Source organism: Neomonachus schauinslandi, chromosome 9 (assembly GCF_002201575.2).
Source record: "Neomonachus schauinslandi chromosome 9, ASM220157v2, whole genome shotgun sequence".
Classification (NCBI taxonomy): Eukaryota; Metazoa; Chordata; class Mammalia; order Carnivora; family Phocidae; genus Neomonachus; species Neomonachus schauinslandi.
Window position 1 is genome coordinate 32,503,330 of NC_058411.1, and position 15,112 is coordinate 32,518,441.

The following is a 15,112-nucleotide window of genomic DNA, read 5'->3' on the forward strand; positions in this document are numbered from 1 at the left end:
GTATAATCCTACAAGATTAAACCTACTTTGCATGATGGGACAGCTAAAGGTAAAAGGAAAGAAGTCCTGGCCCACATGAAGTTTACCATTAAACTGAGGAAAAAAAGAATATATTTTTATGCTTTTGTGAAATAATAATAAAAAGTTTAACCTTATATGTGCCTCACTTAAAAAGAGAAACAAGTAATTTCAACTAGTTAATGGTTTTAAACACTTATGTCTTTAAAATAAGAAAATAGGGGCACTTGGGTGGCTCAGTCGGTTGAGCGTCTGCCTTCCTCAGGTCATGATCTCAGGGTCCTGGAATCGAGCCCCACATCAGGCTTCCTGCTCAGCAGGGAGTCTGCTTCTCCCTCTCCCTCTCCCCTGGCTTGTGTTCCCTCTCTCACTGTATCTCTCTCTGCCCCTTCCCCCTGTTTGTGAGCTCTCTCTCTCTCTCTAAGAAATAAATAAAATCTTAAAAAAATAAAATAAAATATAAAATAATAAATATACATATTTCCATTCATTTTTCTGTAAACAGCTTTAAACGTTTAATGAACATTAATATTTCAAAAGAAACCTTGTTATGCAATACATTAGAGCAATGCATAGTCCCAAACGCACATAATCAAGAACATAGATGACTACAACAGAAAAACTGTTTATAATCACATCTCAGGAAAATAATTTGGATTTTAACAACAACTGTCAATAAAAATAAGACTATCCTTCTTAGATTGTTTAGAGTATACCCAAATTTTTCTTGATATACCACTTTTCTAAATACCATTAACTGGTACTAGTTCCCATATACTAGAAAATATTTATACAATATCAAGAAATGAAGGTAGAACAAGATAGAGGGGAAAGAGACAAAAAACTTCAATGCTACTCATATACCAACAATTGAAATTAATTCGTTGAATTCTCTGAGACAGTAAAAATTAGACCTTAGCATTGCGTGCATTTTTTTGCATCTGGGTTGGCTTGTTCAAAAATACAAATTTGAAGCATTTTTGAAGAAGCATCTTGAAGGTTAAAGTCCTTTTATCTAAGCAATGCATTTTTATTCCCCTTTATTCAAATAGTTTATAAAACTCTAAGATGGAAAGCAAAGGAAATTAACAAAAAACAAAGCTAATATGGCATACTATAAAAAACAGGGCAAGAACATCAGTAGTAAACATAAAAAATTCAAATTACGTTTAAAAAGATAAAGCAAAATTTTCAAATGGATGGAAACTATATATGTAGTAAGTATATTTTCATAATCCTTAATTATAACTTTTTTTTAACTTTTCAGGTCCCCTCACAATACCCTTAAAATTAGGTCCATCTTACTTAGGCAATAGGTACATGTTCTAGTAACCCAAACTATTACTACTTATCACCATTTAACCAATTACTTTCCTTATTCAACTTGAGAAAGAAAACTTTACTTTCAGCCCCTCTTCACACATGTTGAAGTTAATATACAACTCTGTGTTATTATTTCAGGGTCCCATATACACACTTTTTTTTTTTAAAGATTTTATTTATTTATTTGACAGAGAGAGATACAGCGAGAGAGGGAACACAAGCCGGGGGAGAAGGAGAGGGAGAAGCAGGCCTCCCGCAGAGCAGGGAGCCCGATGCAGGGCTCGATCCCAGGACCCTGGGATCATGACCTGAGCCGAAGGCAGACACTTAATGACTGAGCCACTCAAGCGCCCCCCCCCATATATGTTTTAAAATGGAGATATAACTGACATTGTATTAGTTTCAGGTGTACAATGTAATTCAGTAATTGTAATTTTATTAGGTGTTACTTCCTAAGTATTACTTGTCCGCAGTATGAGGCCCTGGAAATCAGAGAAATAGAAGACACAATCCTGTCTTTAAGAGGTTTATAGTTCATTATCATTCTGTAGATCTCAGGAAAAAAACATAATCCTACAGTAGAAAAAAATCCCAGAACCAGCATCTAGAAAGATCTTGCATTCTACTATCTGTCCTCTCCTATGCTAAGTATTCTTGAACAAGTCAGGTCACTACCCAGCCTCAGTGTCATCTGTAAAATGAAACCGCTGATCAAAGTGACCTTAAAAGTCCTTTTGGCAAGAAATCCTATTATTTTAATCTGATACATAATTTATAATATGTATAATAACTATTCTGCCTATGGTAATCAGAAGTCAGTGATAACAGGCAACATGAATAACTATAATCGCAATTTATTTTACACAAGCAATATTTAAATTCTTCTCTTCTGTTATTTTCAACCAGTATATATAAACACTTTTAGAGCCTTCAGTTTTTTTCTAATACTAGCATGGACACACTTTAAAAAGACAAAGATTCTCCATCTGACATCCCAATAGCAGAATGTCCCTTACACCTCTGGAATAAACTTCAGGAAATAAGATTCTACAAGATTTATACTGAATCTCTCAAACTGTAGTCTATAAATATGTTCAGTGGTCTGTAAATCCTGAGAATTTTTAACTTTTATGTTTTCATTTCAATGATGACCTGAAAATATTAGTACAGACACTTTATAATTGAAAACTGCCACATGATGTCAGTGTCTGTTTTCAATCAAATGGTGCCAAGTAGTATCACTTTAATTGTCAGGGACTAATGAGAAAAGAGCAATGGCAGACTTCAAATGTATATGCATTCACACCCAGGTGAGGGCCAAATGATGTCACCCTTTAAACAGAAGAAGGTTCTGTAGTAGCTCAAATAGAGAAAAGAGGTGGGAAAGTTGAGTCATCACATGAACTACAGTAGAATATATATATATATTATATATATATATATTCCAAAAGAACCTGTACCGTAAGTTATTTATATTGCAAGCAATAATTTGATTTAGCAAATTATCATCTATCAGAGTAATTAATTTGAATAGTACTGTGTTGTTTGTAAATGCAACCCACTTTTATGGTTTCATAGTGTGATTTGATATAAAGTTATTAGCTTGTTTTATAAATCTGTCTATTTCTATGACATTAAAATAAAACTGAAGTCAATAATGGGAGTTCATGAGACTATTACTTGCATTTAAAATTGAGTCAATGCCTTAACTAGTTTGAGGAAATACTGCTTTTATGAGTAGACTACTCTATTCCCTTCCTCCTAATTCTATAAATTGCTGGACTGTGGTAGCACCAGCCCTGGGTGCTTAGCCTAGGGAGAAGGGAGAAGGGTCCATGAGATCAGGGGTTGACAAACTATGACCCATGGGTCAAATCTGGCCCTCCACCTGTTTTTGTAATCAAAGTTTTATTGAACCACAACCATACCCATTTGTTTGCAAATGGTTTATGGCTACTTTCAAGCTATAATGGCAGAGCTGAATAGTTGCCACAGAGACAGCACAGTCCACAAAGCATAACATATTACTATCTGGCCCTTTACAGAAAAAATATGCTGACCAGTGGCCCACAAGAGCTAACAGGGCAAAATGAGAATGGGCCCACTGGCATTTGAAAGTCCTGGAGCAAGCAAATGGGAAACAAAGTATTACCGTTTCTGGAAGAGAGATAGTAAGAGTCTCTCATCTGTAAAATGAAGGTGTTAAATATTAGTTATATGTTTACAGCATTTTCAACTGATCATTTGTTAAACTGTATGTGAGGCTCTGTGCTAAGTATTTAATTTAATTCAAAAGAACAACCAGTTTCTACCATCAGGGTAAACTTTTTTTTTAAGTATCATCCTCAAAGTTTTTTTTAGAACTTTATTTAAGTAATCTCTACCCCCAACATGGGGCTCAAACTCACAACCCTGATATCAAGAGGCTCATGCTCCTCTGACTAAGCCAGCCAGGTGCCCCATCCTCTAAATTTCTAAGGATCTATTGAAAACTATCACTATATCACTGTTTTAAAGTTGGGCAAGTCCCCCTGGGAAACTGAAAGATGTAAAAGTTACAGTTACACAGGTAGTAAATGGAGGAGTCTAAACTCTAACCAGGTCCATTTGACTCCAAACCCCATGCTAAAAACTGCTGCAAAGTATAATTCTTCTAATATTGTAAAAGTCTGTGAGGAGAAAATTCTCCTCACCCAAAATCCTCCAGCAAGTAAAAACTATCTTTGAGGTAAGTTTTGGAGCAATTTGATTTTTCAGAGACAGCGTCCACAGACATTTAAAAAAATAAGGCATTAAAAACTGTGTGTGTGTGGAGGGGAGGGTGTATCCCCTCTACTTGCTTACCTGAAATTCTGAGAGAACCAGAGCACTGGCTGCCACGACTGATCACTCACCAAAGCAGAATTTACCCTTAATGTGTCTTTATTAAGGTACATAGAAGTCTACTGTCCTAATGCTTTGTATACATTTAAAAACATACATAAAATATAAGTTTTAGAGGTAAAAAGTAAATACGGATTTTCCAATTTTTTTTTTTAAAGATTTTATTTATTTGACAGAGAGAGACACAGAGAGAGAGGGAACACAAGCAGGGGGAGCGGGAGAGGGAGAAGCAGGCCTCCCGCGGAGCGGGGAGCCCAATGCAGGACTCGATCCCAGGACCCTGGGATCATGACCTGAGCTGAAGGCAGACGCTTAACGACTGAGCCACCCAGGTGCCCTGTTTCCAATGTTTTATTCCAATATCCCAATGTATCGTCTTATGTCCACCATATGAACACACTGCTTTGGAGATCGGTGAAGACAATGCTTTCCCTTTGGCAAGTAGAGATAAGACTTGAAATGCAAATGAACCATAGACCTAAGATGTTGGTGAAAATAAATTTGCTGAAATGGTGTAAATGATTTGTTTCTTATTAGAGGAAAAGAGCTAGAATATAGGACTGCACCACAGTGTGGTGGTTGTTGGAATTTGCAGAAGTGTAATTAGCAGCAAAAATCCAACTTGGTGATTCCATCAGACTTGTCTCTACTGCATATTCTCTGAGCAATTGTTTATGTCTCTCATAACAGTATCAATAAATTAGATGGCTTATGGACACTATGTATTTTTTTAATATTGGGTTTCCTAGGTTGCCATATTATAAAAAAAATGCTTCCTAATTTAAATACTCTTAGCACAGTACAAGTTTCCCCCTTTTCAAGGCTGCAAGACTACCCATTTGGAGCAAATAATCTTCTTCTGTAGACAATGAAATAAATGGATCTAGTCAAATACATCTCACTTGTACATAGGATTGAGGCATCCCAGTAATATCAAGGGGATGAACATGAATGTTATTCTCTATTACCTAAACTTTTAGAGGAATCATGTCTATGAAGTCCCAAGAAATTAAATAATTATGGAAACATTTCACTTAAGTAGTAAAAATAGACCATGTGTCTATTGAAAACTTGTATCTGCTACCATTTTGTTTTAAGACAGAAACATGAGAGGCACCTGGGTGACTCAGCCGATTAAGCGTCTGTCTCTTGATTTTGGCTCAGGTCATGATCTCAGGGTTGTGAGATCGAGTCCACGTCTGGCTCTTGCTGGGTGTGGAGCCTGTGTTTAGGATTGTCTCTCTCCCTCTCCCTCTGCTCCTTCCACCTTCTCCCTCTCTTAAAAAATAAACAAACAAAAAATAAGACAAGAACATGAACTGAAGCTTAAAATATAATGATATACTTTATTAGTGTCCCAAATATGGTGAAATCGATCAAATATCTCACAAACGTCATAAAAAAGAAAGCTGTATATGTATAAGGTCCTTAGTGTAACGAATCATAAAAAACTTTTAAAAAGATGTTAGTATAACAAAATGTCAGAGGGGGAAATGGCCCTGCCTTGGTCTTCTGCAGCTTACACATGCTCTGGATATTCTCCTAAGTTACTACCTGAACATCTTAAAACTTTGAAAGAGGATCGAGTCACCCATGGCCACCAAATATCAGAACTTTAACACCCTTGGGGGGGCCTAAAAGTCCCTAAAATTTAGAATTTTATGTGCTATATACTACTCCTTCTTCATCCCATTAAAAAAAAAAAAAAAAGTTAGTGAAGTGTATACCCTATATAAACTACTCCAAAGAGCTTCTTTTTGTGACTTTCCACAGAACTAATAAAATATCTAGATCTAAATCTCAATTGAAATAATAATAACTTGTTATACAACACTAATGAAGAAAGAACAAAAGAAGACCTTGAGAGGTTAGTTTTTCTTCAACCCTGAGGGAGGACATTTCTTCTTACATCCTTACAAATAAATCATCTCCAAAAAGAACGCGTGAATTTAAAATACAAGTTACTGATTTAACTTTTGAGGTTAAAACTATCTGAACTCAAAATGAGACATTTCAGCTTTTTAGAAATTTGCCTCCGCATTTTCATTAAGGATTACTATATTTCCAGCAATCGTTAATGTGCTGGCAGTGTTCACAAACTGTCCAAATATAATTAACTTTATAGACAAAAATATTCGTTAAAAAAAAAAAAAGGAAACATGTTTCAGAAAGAAGAATTAGCAAGAGGCTAAGTATTGGGTTATGTTTCTTACCTATAAGTCTTCAGCAACTTGCTCCTATAACTCAACTGGAAAAAACCTACAAAACTGATTTTGAGGCTAGTATAATACAACATAAAATAAAACTTCAACAACTTGATATTGTCCCATAAATTCTGAAGACAACAGCAATTTTTTAAAAAGAAGGCTGTTAGGCCAAAGCTTGAACTGCTGAAATAAAGTTAATTGATTAAACACACCTGGTAATTCTCTTTTCCTTGAGGTAACAGAAAGTTAGTATCAAAGAAGAAAGTTCTAAATCATAAGAGATCCTCTAGTGTAAGTGCTTCATTTGCTTTTTGTTGTTTCTTGAGGAAAAATTAACATATAATTTTAAAAACACGCCCTGTTTGGGTGTACAGTTCTGAGTTTCGAAGAACTTACACACTCATGTAGCCACACCACGATCAATACATTGACCATTCCCATCGTGCCAAAAAGTTTCCTCATACCCACTTGTAGTCAATCTCCTCACCTACCCACCCTGAGCCCCTGAAACCACAAACCCAATTCTCACTTCCATAACTTTGCCCTTTGCAGAATGTCATAAAACAAATCACATAAAATGTAGCCATTTGAGTCTGGCTTCTTTCATTTAATACAATGCTTTTGAGACTCATCCCTGTTGTTTATATCAGTAGTTTGTTCCTTCTTATTGCTGAGTGGTATTCTGCTATATGAATATTCCATTACTTGAATATGAATTTCTTTATTCATTCACCAGCTGATAAATATTCATATTGTTTGTGGTATTTGGTGATAGTGAATAAAAGTACTAAAAACATTTTCATACAGATTTTTGCAGGAATATAATTTCTTTGCATTAAAAAAAAGAATAGGGGCGCCTGGGTGGCTCAGTTGGTTAAGCGACTGCCTTCGGCTCAGGTCATGATCCTGGAGTCCTGGGATCGAGTCCCGCATCAGGCTCCCTGCTTAGCGGGAGTCTGCTTCTCCCTCTGACCCTCCCCCTTCTTGTGCTCTCTCTCTCTCATTCTCTCTCTCTGAAATAAATAAATAAAATAAAAATCTTAAAAAAAAAAAAGAATACCTAGGAGAGACTGCTGGGTAACATAATTAAAATGTTTAACTGTACAAAAAAACTGCCAAAGTGTTTTCCAGAGTGGCTACACCATTCAGCATTTGCATCAGCACGGATGAGAGATGGACCTGCTCCACCCCCCTCATCAGCATCTGGCATAGTTAGGGTTTTGGTTTTGGTTTTTGAACAATTCTAATAGGTGTATAGCAGTATTTTGTTATGATTTTAATTTGCATTTCCCTAACAACTAATGATTGAGCATCTTTTTATGTGCTCATTTGCCATCTGTATATCTTCTTTGAAGTGTTTATTCACATCTTTTGCCCATTTAAAACATTAGACTGTTACTGAATTTTCATAGTTCTTATATTTCTAGTTACCAGTACTTTAACATATAAGTTATACAAATATTAACTACCAGTCTGTGGCTTGTCTCTTCATTTTCTTGAGTATCTGCAAAGAGTAGAAGTGTTAATTTATTTTACAGTTCCTGTTTTTGTATCACTAAGAAATCTCTGCCTTGCTCAAAGTGACAAAGATTTTCTCCTGTGTTTTCTTCTAGAAGTTTTATAGTTTTAGGTTTTATGTTATAGTGGATGATCCATTTGGAATTAGGTTTGTGCAATGTGTGAAGAATTGGTCCAGGTTTGTTTTTTACAAATAGATATCCAATTGTTCTAGCACCATTTGTTGAAAAACTATCCCTTTTCCATTAAATTACCTTACCTTCTTTGTTCAAAATTAACTGACCATAATCCATTTATTTTCTGGACTCTCTATTCTGTTCCACTGACCTGGGAATCTACCCTATCACCAATACAACACTGTCTTAATTACTGTGGCTTTATAGTAAGTCTTGAATTCAGAGAGTGGAAGTCCTCTATATTCCTTTTTATAAACTTTTGGCTTTTCTCAGTCTTCTGCTTTTCCACATAAATTTGACAGCTGCCTTGTTGATTTCTACCAAAAAGCCTACTGGGATTTTCATTGGGATGTGTGTTAAATACATAGAGCCAGGGCGCCTGGGTGGCTCAGTTGGTTGGGCGACTGCCTTCGGCTCAGGTCATGATCCTGGAGTCCCGGGATCGAGTCCCACATCGGGCTCCCTGCTGTCAGCAGGGAGTCTGCTTCTCCCTCTGACCCTCCCCCCTCATGCTCTCTCTCTCTATCTCATTCTCTCTCTCAAATAAATAAATAAAATCTTAAAAAAAAAAATACATAGAGCCATTTAGAAAGAAATGACATCTTGACAGTATTGAGTCTTCAATCCATAAGCATGATATGTTTCCATTTATCTAGGTCTTCTTTGATTTCTCTCATCAATGTTCTGTAGTTTTCAGCATAAAAATATTAGATATATTTTGTCTTACTTATCACTAAGTATTTCATGTTCTTGGTGCTCTTATGAAAGGTACACGTTTTCAATTTCAATTTCCAATTGTTCATTACTAGCATATAGAAAAGCAAGTGATTTCTGTATAACCCATATCCTGCAACCATGCTAAAATTACTTGTTAGATCTAGTAGTTTTCTTTTTTCTGTAGAATCTTTGGGTTTTCTACTAAAATTATATGATCTATGAACAAAGACAGTCTTATTTCTTCTTTCCTAACCTGAATGTACTTAAATTATTTTTCTTGCCATATTATGCTGGCTAGGATCTACAGTACATTGCTGATTAGAAATAGTAAGAGTGGGCTATCTTATCCTTGCTCCCAATCTTAGGAAGAAAGACTGTATTTTACCACTAAGTATAAGTTAAGTATGATGTTAGCTGAAGGGTTTTGTAGATGTCCTTTGTCAAGTTGAGAAAGTTCCCATCTACTCCTGCTTTGTTGAGAGTTTTCATCATGAACAGGTGATGAATTTTGTTGACTGCTTTTCTTTCCTGCATCTACTGAGATCTTTTTTTTTTTATGTTGATGTGATGGATTTTATATTTTAATGTTGCATTCAAAATGTACCTTGCATTCCTGAAAGCTCTACTCAGTCCCTTCTTATTTATTGCTGGATTTAATTTCCTAATACTTTGTTAAGGATTTCTGGGTTTATGTTTATAATGGACATTGGTCTGTAGTTTTCTTGTAAATTTTCAGGAAGACTTGTATAGAATTGATATTTCTCCTTTAAATGTTTGGTAGATATTACTGGTAAAACCATTTGGACCTAGAGTTTTCTTTGTGAGATTTTTAACTACAAATTCAATTTTTTAACAGATACAGGATGATTTAAGTTATCTATTTTTTTCTCAGTAAGTAGTCTGTGTCTTTCAAAGCATTTGTTCATTTCATCTCAGTTATCAAACTTAATGGAATAAAGCTATTCATAACATTCTCTTATTATCATTTAATGTCTATGGGATCTATAGGGATATCCCATCTTTCTTTTTTTTTTTTTAAGATTTTATTTATTTGGCAGAGAGAGAGACAGTGAGAGAGAGAACACAAGCAGGGGGAGTGGGAGAGGGAGAAGCAGGTTCTCCGCCGAGCAGGGAGCCCAATGTGGGGCTCGATCCCAGGATCCTGGGATCATGACCTGAGCCGAAGGCAGACACTTAACTACTGAGCCACCCAGGCACCCCTCCCCTCTTTCATTCTTGATATTACTAATTTGTTTTTTCTTTTTCTCTTGGTCAATTTGGGTAAAGTTTTATCAATTTTATTGGTCTTCTCAAAACACTAGCATTTTATTTCATTGATTTTTCCTCTACTGTTTTTGTTTTCAATTATATTGATTTCTGCGTTTTATTATTTCCTTCCTTCTGTTTATGTTGGGTTTAATTTATTCTTCTTTTTCTATTTCTTACAAGCTTATTGATTTGTAACCTTTCTTTCTCATATAAGCATTTAATTGTATAAATTTCCCTGTAAGCAGTGACTTAGCCACATTTCACAAATTTTGATATGTTGTATTTTCATTTTGATTTACTTGAAAATATTTTCTAAGTTCTCTTGTGATTTATTCTTTGCTTAATTACCAAATATTTGGGGATTTTCCAGATATGTTTGCATTAATGATTTCTAATTTATTCTTCTTGTGGGTCAAAAAACATACACTGTACCATTTCAACCTTTTAAATCTGTTGAGTTTTATTTTATGGCCCAGAATACTGTCTATCTTGGTGAATATCTCATGTGTACCTGAATGAAATGCATTTTCTGCAAGCAGTGAGTGGAATGTTTTGTAAATGTCAATCAGATCAAGTTGGTTATGTTATTCAGGCTTCTGACTTTCTGGATTTAATTTGCTAACATTTTGTCTATTTTATCAATCACTGAGAGAGAAGACTGAAATCTTCATGCATGCATGCAGGCATCCTTGCATGCAAACATTTACAAATACATACAATGTGACAATCAAAATTAAGTATAGATTATACTTTTAGCTTTTCCCTACTTATTAAAAGTATTGCATGTTCACTGAAAAGAAATTTTAAAATTCAATAAAGTACTCATCCACCACCTAAAGGTGATTTTACTCTTTACTCTTATTTGAATGAAATGATATCTAGAGTGTCAAAGTACCAGGCATGGTCCTGGCCCTATCCACCATCTCAGATCCACAGCGAGAGGGCAGGCTGGAATGCTTGGCTTCCTGCCCACTCCTCAGAGGCCATCAGACATTCACTTATCATAGTTCTACTAAACTGAAATAGAATCTTTTCTACTTCCTGGCTTTCTGATACTATATAAATCTATAGATCTGATATATATATATAGATCTCTAAAGACTTTTCCAAGCTTAAGAATCTTAAGAATTCTTTTTCTTCCTATAAGATGCCAGGGTAATCTGAGTACACCTCCTATATGATAAGACATTCTGCTATCTAATATTGTATTTTATTACTATTAGAAATAATAAACAATATAAAGATAGGATCAAAATAAGGCTAAAAGCAAATATTAAATATTTAAGTGTAATACCAATATATATAAGATTAACTCAAGTCCAAAGAGAAAAGGAATATCTGCAATTCATACATTTGAAAATATTTACTGAGTGCCTACTGTGTGTTAAGCACTGTTCCTCCTGCTGAGAATAAAGCAGTGAAGAAAGTAGACAGTCCCCGTGACCACTCTACGGGGTGGAGGAGATACACACACAATCAACATAAATATATAACATGCTAGAAGGTGAAAACTGTAACAAAGAAACATAAAGCATAATAAGGGAGATGGGGAGGCAGGGAGTGTGGTTAATACTTACATGGTCAGGAAAGTCCCCATTAATAAGATGACAGGAGAGAAGAAATCATATGGATATTCAGAGGGGGAAATATTCCAGACTGAGGAATAACAAATACTTCTTGAGGCAGGAATGGTTGTTGGAATGTTTGAGGAACTATAAAGAGGCATATGGTCTGTGATTTTGAAAGGGATAATAAATTAGATAGCGACATATTGTTTTCAGCTAGCTAGTTCCATGTGGAGTCGCCTATTCAAAGTACAGCTTAAAAACTTAAAAGTTCATGATTTTTCATTTAAATGAGGTAATTAGGCTAGGAAAATTCCCACACTTCCTAAAGGAAGTATTTTTCAAAATCCTTCTAAAACCAATACTAACTTGTCACAAAAACCACTACCATCCTGTGTTACAGAAGTGCATGTTATATTCTGCACTTATCTCTAAAGAGAAAAACAAAGGCAAAGACAGAGAGATATGGAAATAATAAGTACCTATTCTTTCAGAGGGCACTAATAAAAACAAAGAAAAGCAGAGCCCTTTTCTCACTCAGGAAAATAAATTACCTCAGAAAAAAAATGAAAACATTAGCCTACAATTACTATTTAAAAGCAAATAAATACAACTTTTAAAAAGTGAATTTTCATATTTTATATAGGATTAAGTCAAGCAACCACTATGAATTAATAAAATAAGTATACATCCTTAACTTTTCCATTTAATCAAGTAACCCCACAAAATATTTTTAAATTCCCTTGGCCAGGGAAAACATGGATTTGGATTTATCATTTTAACCAACTACAACAAAATTTAAAAGATGAGCATCATCCGGGATAAACTTTACAGCCCTTGACTTCACCAGGAATTACATCATATAATCCAAAATATGAATTAAAAAGCCATTAAGAAATGTAGAACTTTTTATATGTCACATTTTCTCCTTTGACTTCTTGCTTGGGTTTATAAATCTCAAAGGCTGTGTGGTAGTTTACCATCTTGGTACATATTACAAAGATCCAAGCTTTTAATTTTCCAAACACGAATCTAAAGATTATAAAATCATAACTAAATCTTACCACAGTTTAAGGAATTGTCTTATCTTCTGTTGAGATGATGTCTGGCTAAAATTGAAAAGCCTGACAATACTAAATGTTGCTGAGGCTGCAGAATAAGCAGAACTCTCCTATGCACTGCTACTGGGAAAGCAAACAGTACACACTTAGACCTTATAGCTTAATCACTGCAAACCCTTGCAAGATACCCACATCTTCAGATTTACTCATCACAATCCCCACTATGGGAAGTGGGGTCAACAGTAATCTCTCAAGGTCTCCTTACTGACACTTCCATCACTATCACTCCCAATACTTTAAAATGTGATAGTCAACCTCTGGCCATTTGGAGCAAACCAAATCCTACAGAGTACAAGACAGCACCGAACATAATAACATAATATCTAAATCTAAAATATATATAAAACTGACAAATATTGCCATAAAAGGAACTACAGAAATAGACCTAGGCAATTTCATGTAGTTTTAGTAGTCAATGTTTACCTCGATGTGACAAAAGTAATACAAAACATACACAGAGAGTCAACAATGGGATTGAGAAAAGGACTGACCACATAGGAACTTTTACAAACAACATTTAAATCTGCTCCAGACTCCTACTGTGAAAAAAGATAATCTCAACAGATGAACAAACTTAAGAAGATGGTGGTATTTATTATAGCAATTAGACCATGCTACCTTTAACACATCATCTGTTTTACATTTTCTTCTAATTATATTAGTTGATATTTTAAGTCGGTGAACTTAACATAAAAGAAAACAAAGAAAAAGAAAAAAAGAGAGAAAAAGAAAAAACTTACCGGGATTGAAAATTCCTCAGCCAAATACTTCAAGGAGGCCGCTTCTCTTGCCAAGAACTTGTTTCTTTCTCTCATGTTGCCCTGAAGTTGTGTATCAAACTCCTTTCTTACCACAGAAGCAACAGAGTCAATAATTACAAGTTTAACTCCCTTTGAAATAATTTCTTCTTCCAAAGATTCAATCCTGTAAAAGCAGAATTTGCAAAATAGTAGATAAATTTAAGATATAATATAAAAGAGGGTATTGCAAAGATTAACCAACTTAAAAACAATGACAACAAATTGGTCTTTCCTAAGTTACAGTAATGATTGCAAGTATTCAATAATAATAACTTATTTCCAGCTCTTCTATACATATAGCACTCTTTTGAAAATGCACCAACATGTTTTCATTTAGTTTCATTCTCCAGCTCTCCTACGATACTACTAATTTTAGGATAAAACTGCTTATCATAGCCCATCTCCAAAATGGCCCCCATTTACTCCCACCTTGTATTGACAGACAGCCTTGTGCAGTCCCCTCCCACATTTACCAGGGTTGGTCTACATGACCAACTGCATATGACAAAATGATGGTATGTCACTTCTGAGGGTAAGTTATAAAAGACTACAGATGCCACCTTGGGCTCTCTCTCACATGCCCACTCTCTCAGATCCCTCTCTCTGGGGGAGACAGGTTGCCATGTTGTTAACAGCCCTATGGAGAGGCCCACATGGTGAGGAACAGAGGCCTCTGGCCAACAGCCAGCAAGGAAGGGAGGCCTTCCAGCAACTACACGAGTAACCTTGGAATTCTCCAAGATTCTCCAGCCCTCTTTGAGCCTTGAGATGACCACAGCCCTGGCCAACAGCTTGACTGCAACTTCTCCTGAAACCCCGAGCCAGAAACACAGCTAACCCACTCCTAGATACCTAAGCCTCTGCTACTACGTGAGATCATACATGTTTGCTGTTTTAAGCTGCTGAATTTTGGGGGTAACCTGTCAATGGAACAATAGATAATTAATACACCACTTAAGTAATTAATTAAATCTAAAACATTTCACTCATTCAACTTGTTTTCATTTTTAAAGAAATACTTCATCCAATAGACTGTAGCAAATAAAGAACACTGAAATAATTACTTCCCATAACCCTAATACATATGTAGAGACTTTTTTTTTTTCACTCAACTGAGAACATAAAAAACAAAAAATAAATCTTCAAAGTATTTCTAACATACCAAAATCTAAAGCAGCATACCTTTGCAGAACTTCATCACAGCTGAGTTCCCGATAAAGATGAACCTTACTGCTTGTCAAAAGTAATTTTTCTTCAGTGTTAAAATATCTGGGAAAACGAGATTCTGCTATCTCAACCAGTCTGTAGGGAAGAAAAATAGCACAAGTGAAAATAGGTAATGATATTTAAGGCCATAATGCTGAACTTCTAATGAATTTTACTTAGGAAACTCATAAGCCACAAGTAACACTAGAACAAAAATAAAGCAGGTATAAGCAAAACAAGCCTCCCTTTATAAGCACTAAAAGAGGTTAGCAGTCACAGCATGAGACCAGCAAGGGCTTTCAGATCTCA

The 15,112-nt window shown here is 35.3% G+C and overlaps 1 protein-coding gene across 1 annotated transcript in view; it reads right to left on the reverse strand.

Moving 5' to 3' along the window:
• The window catches only part of RAD51B (RAD51 paralog B), a 565,004-nt gene that overhangs the window by 511,016 nt on the left and 38,876 nt on the right, over nucleotides 1-15,112 (reverse strand). The window contains exons 6-7 of the mRNA XM_021679523.1: nucleotides 14,780-14,899; nucleotides 13,538-13,721 (exon numbers count right to left, since the gene is read on the reverse strand). Of these exons, the coding sequence (XP_021535198.1) occupies nucleotides 13,538-13,721; nucleotides 14,780-14,899 (304 nt within the window). The remainder of the gene's footprint in view (nucleotides 1-13,537; nucleotides 13,722-14,779; nucleotides 14,900-15,112) is intronic.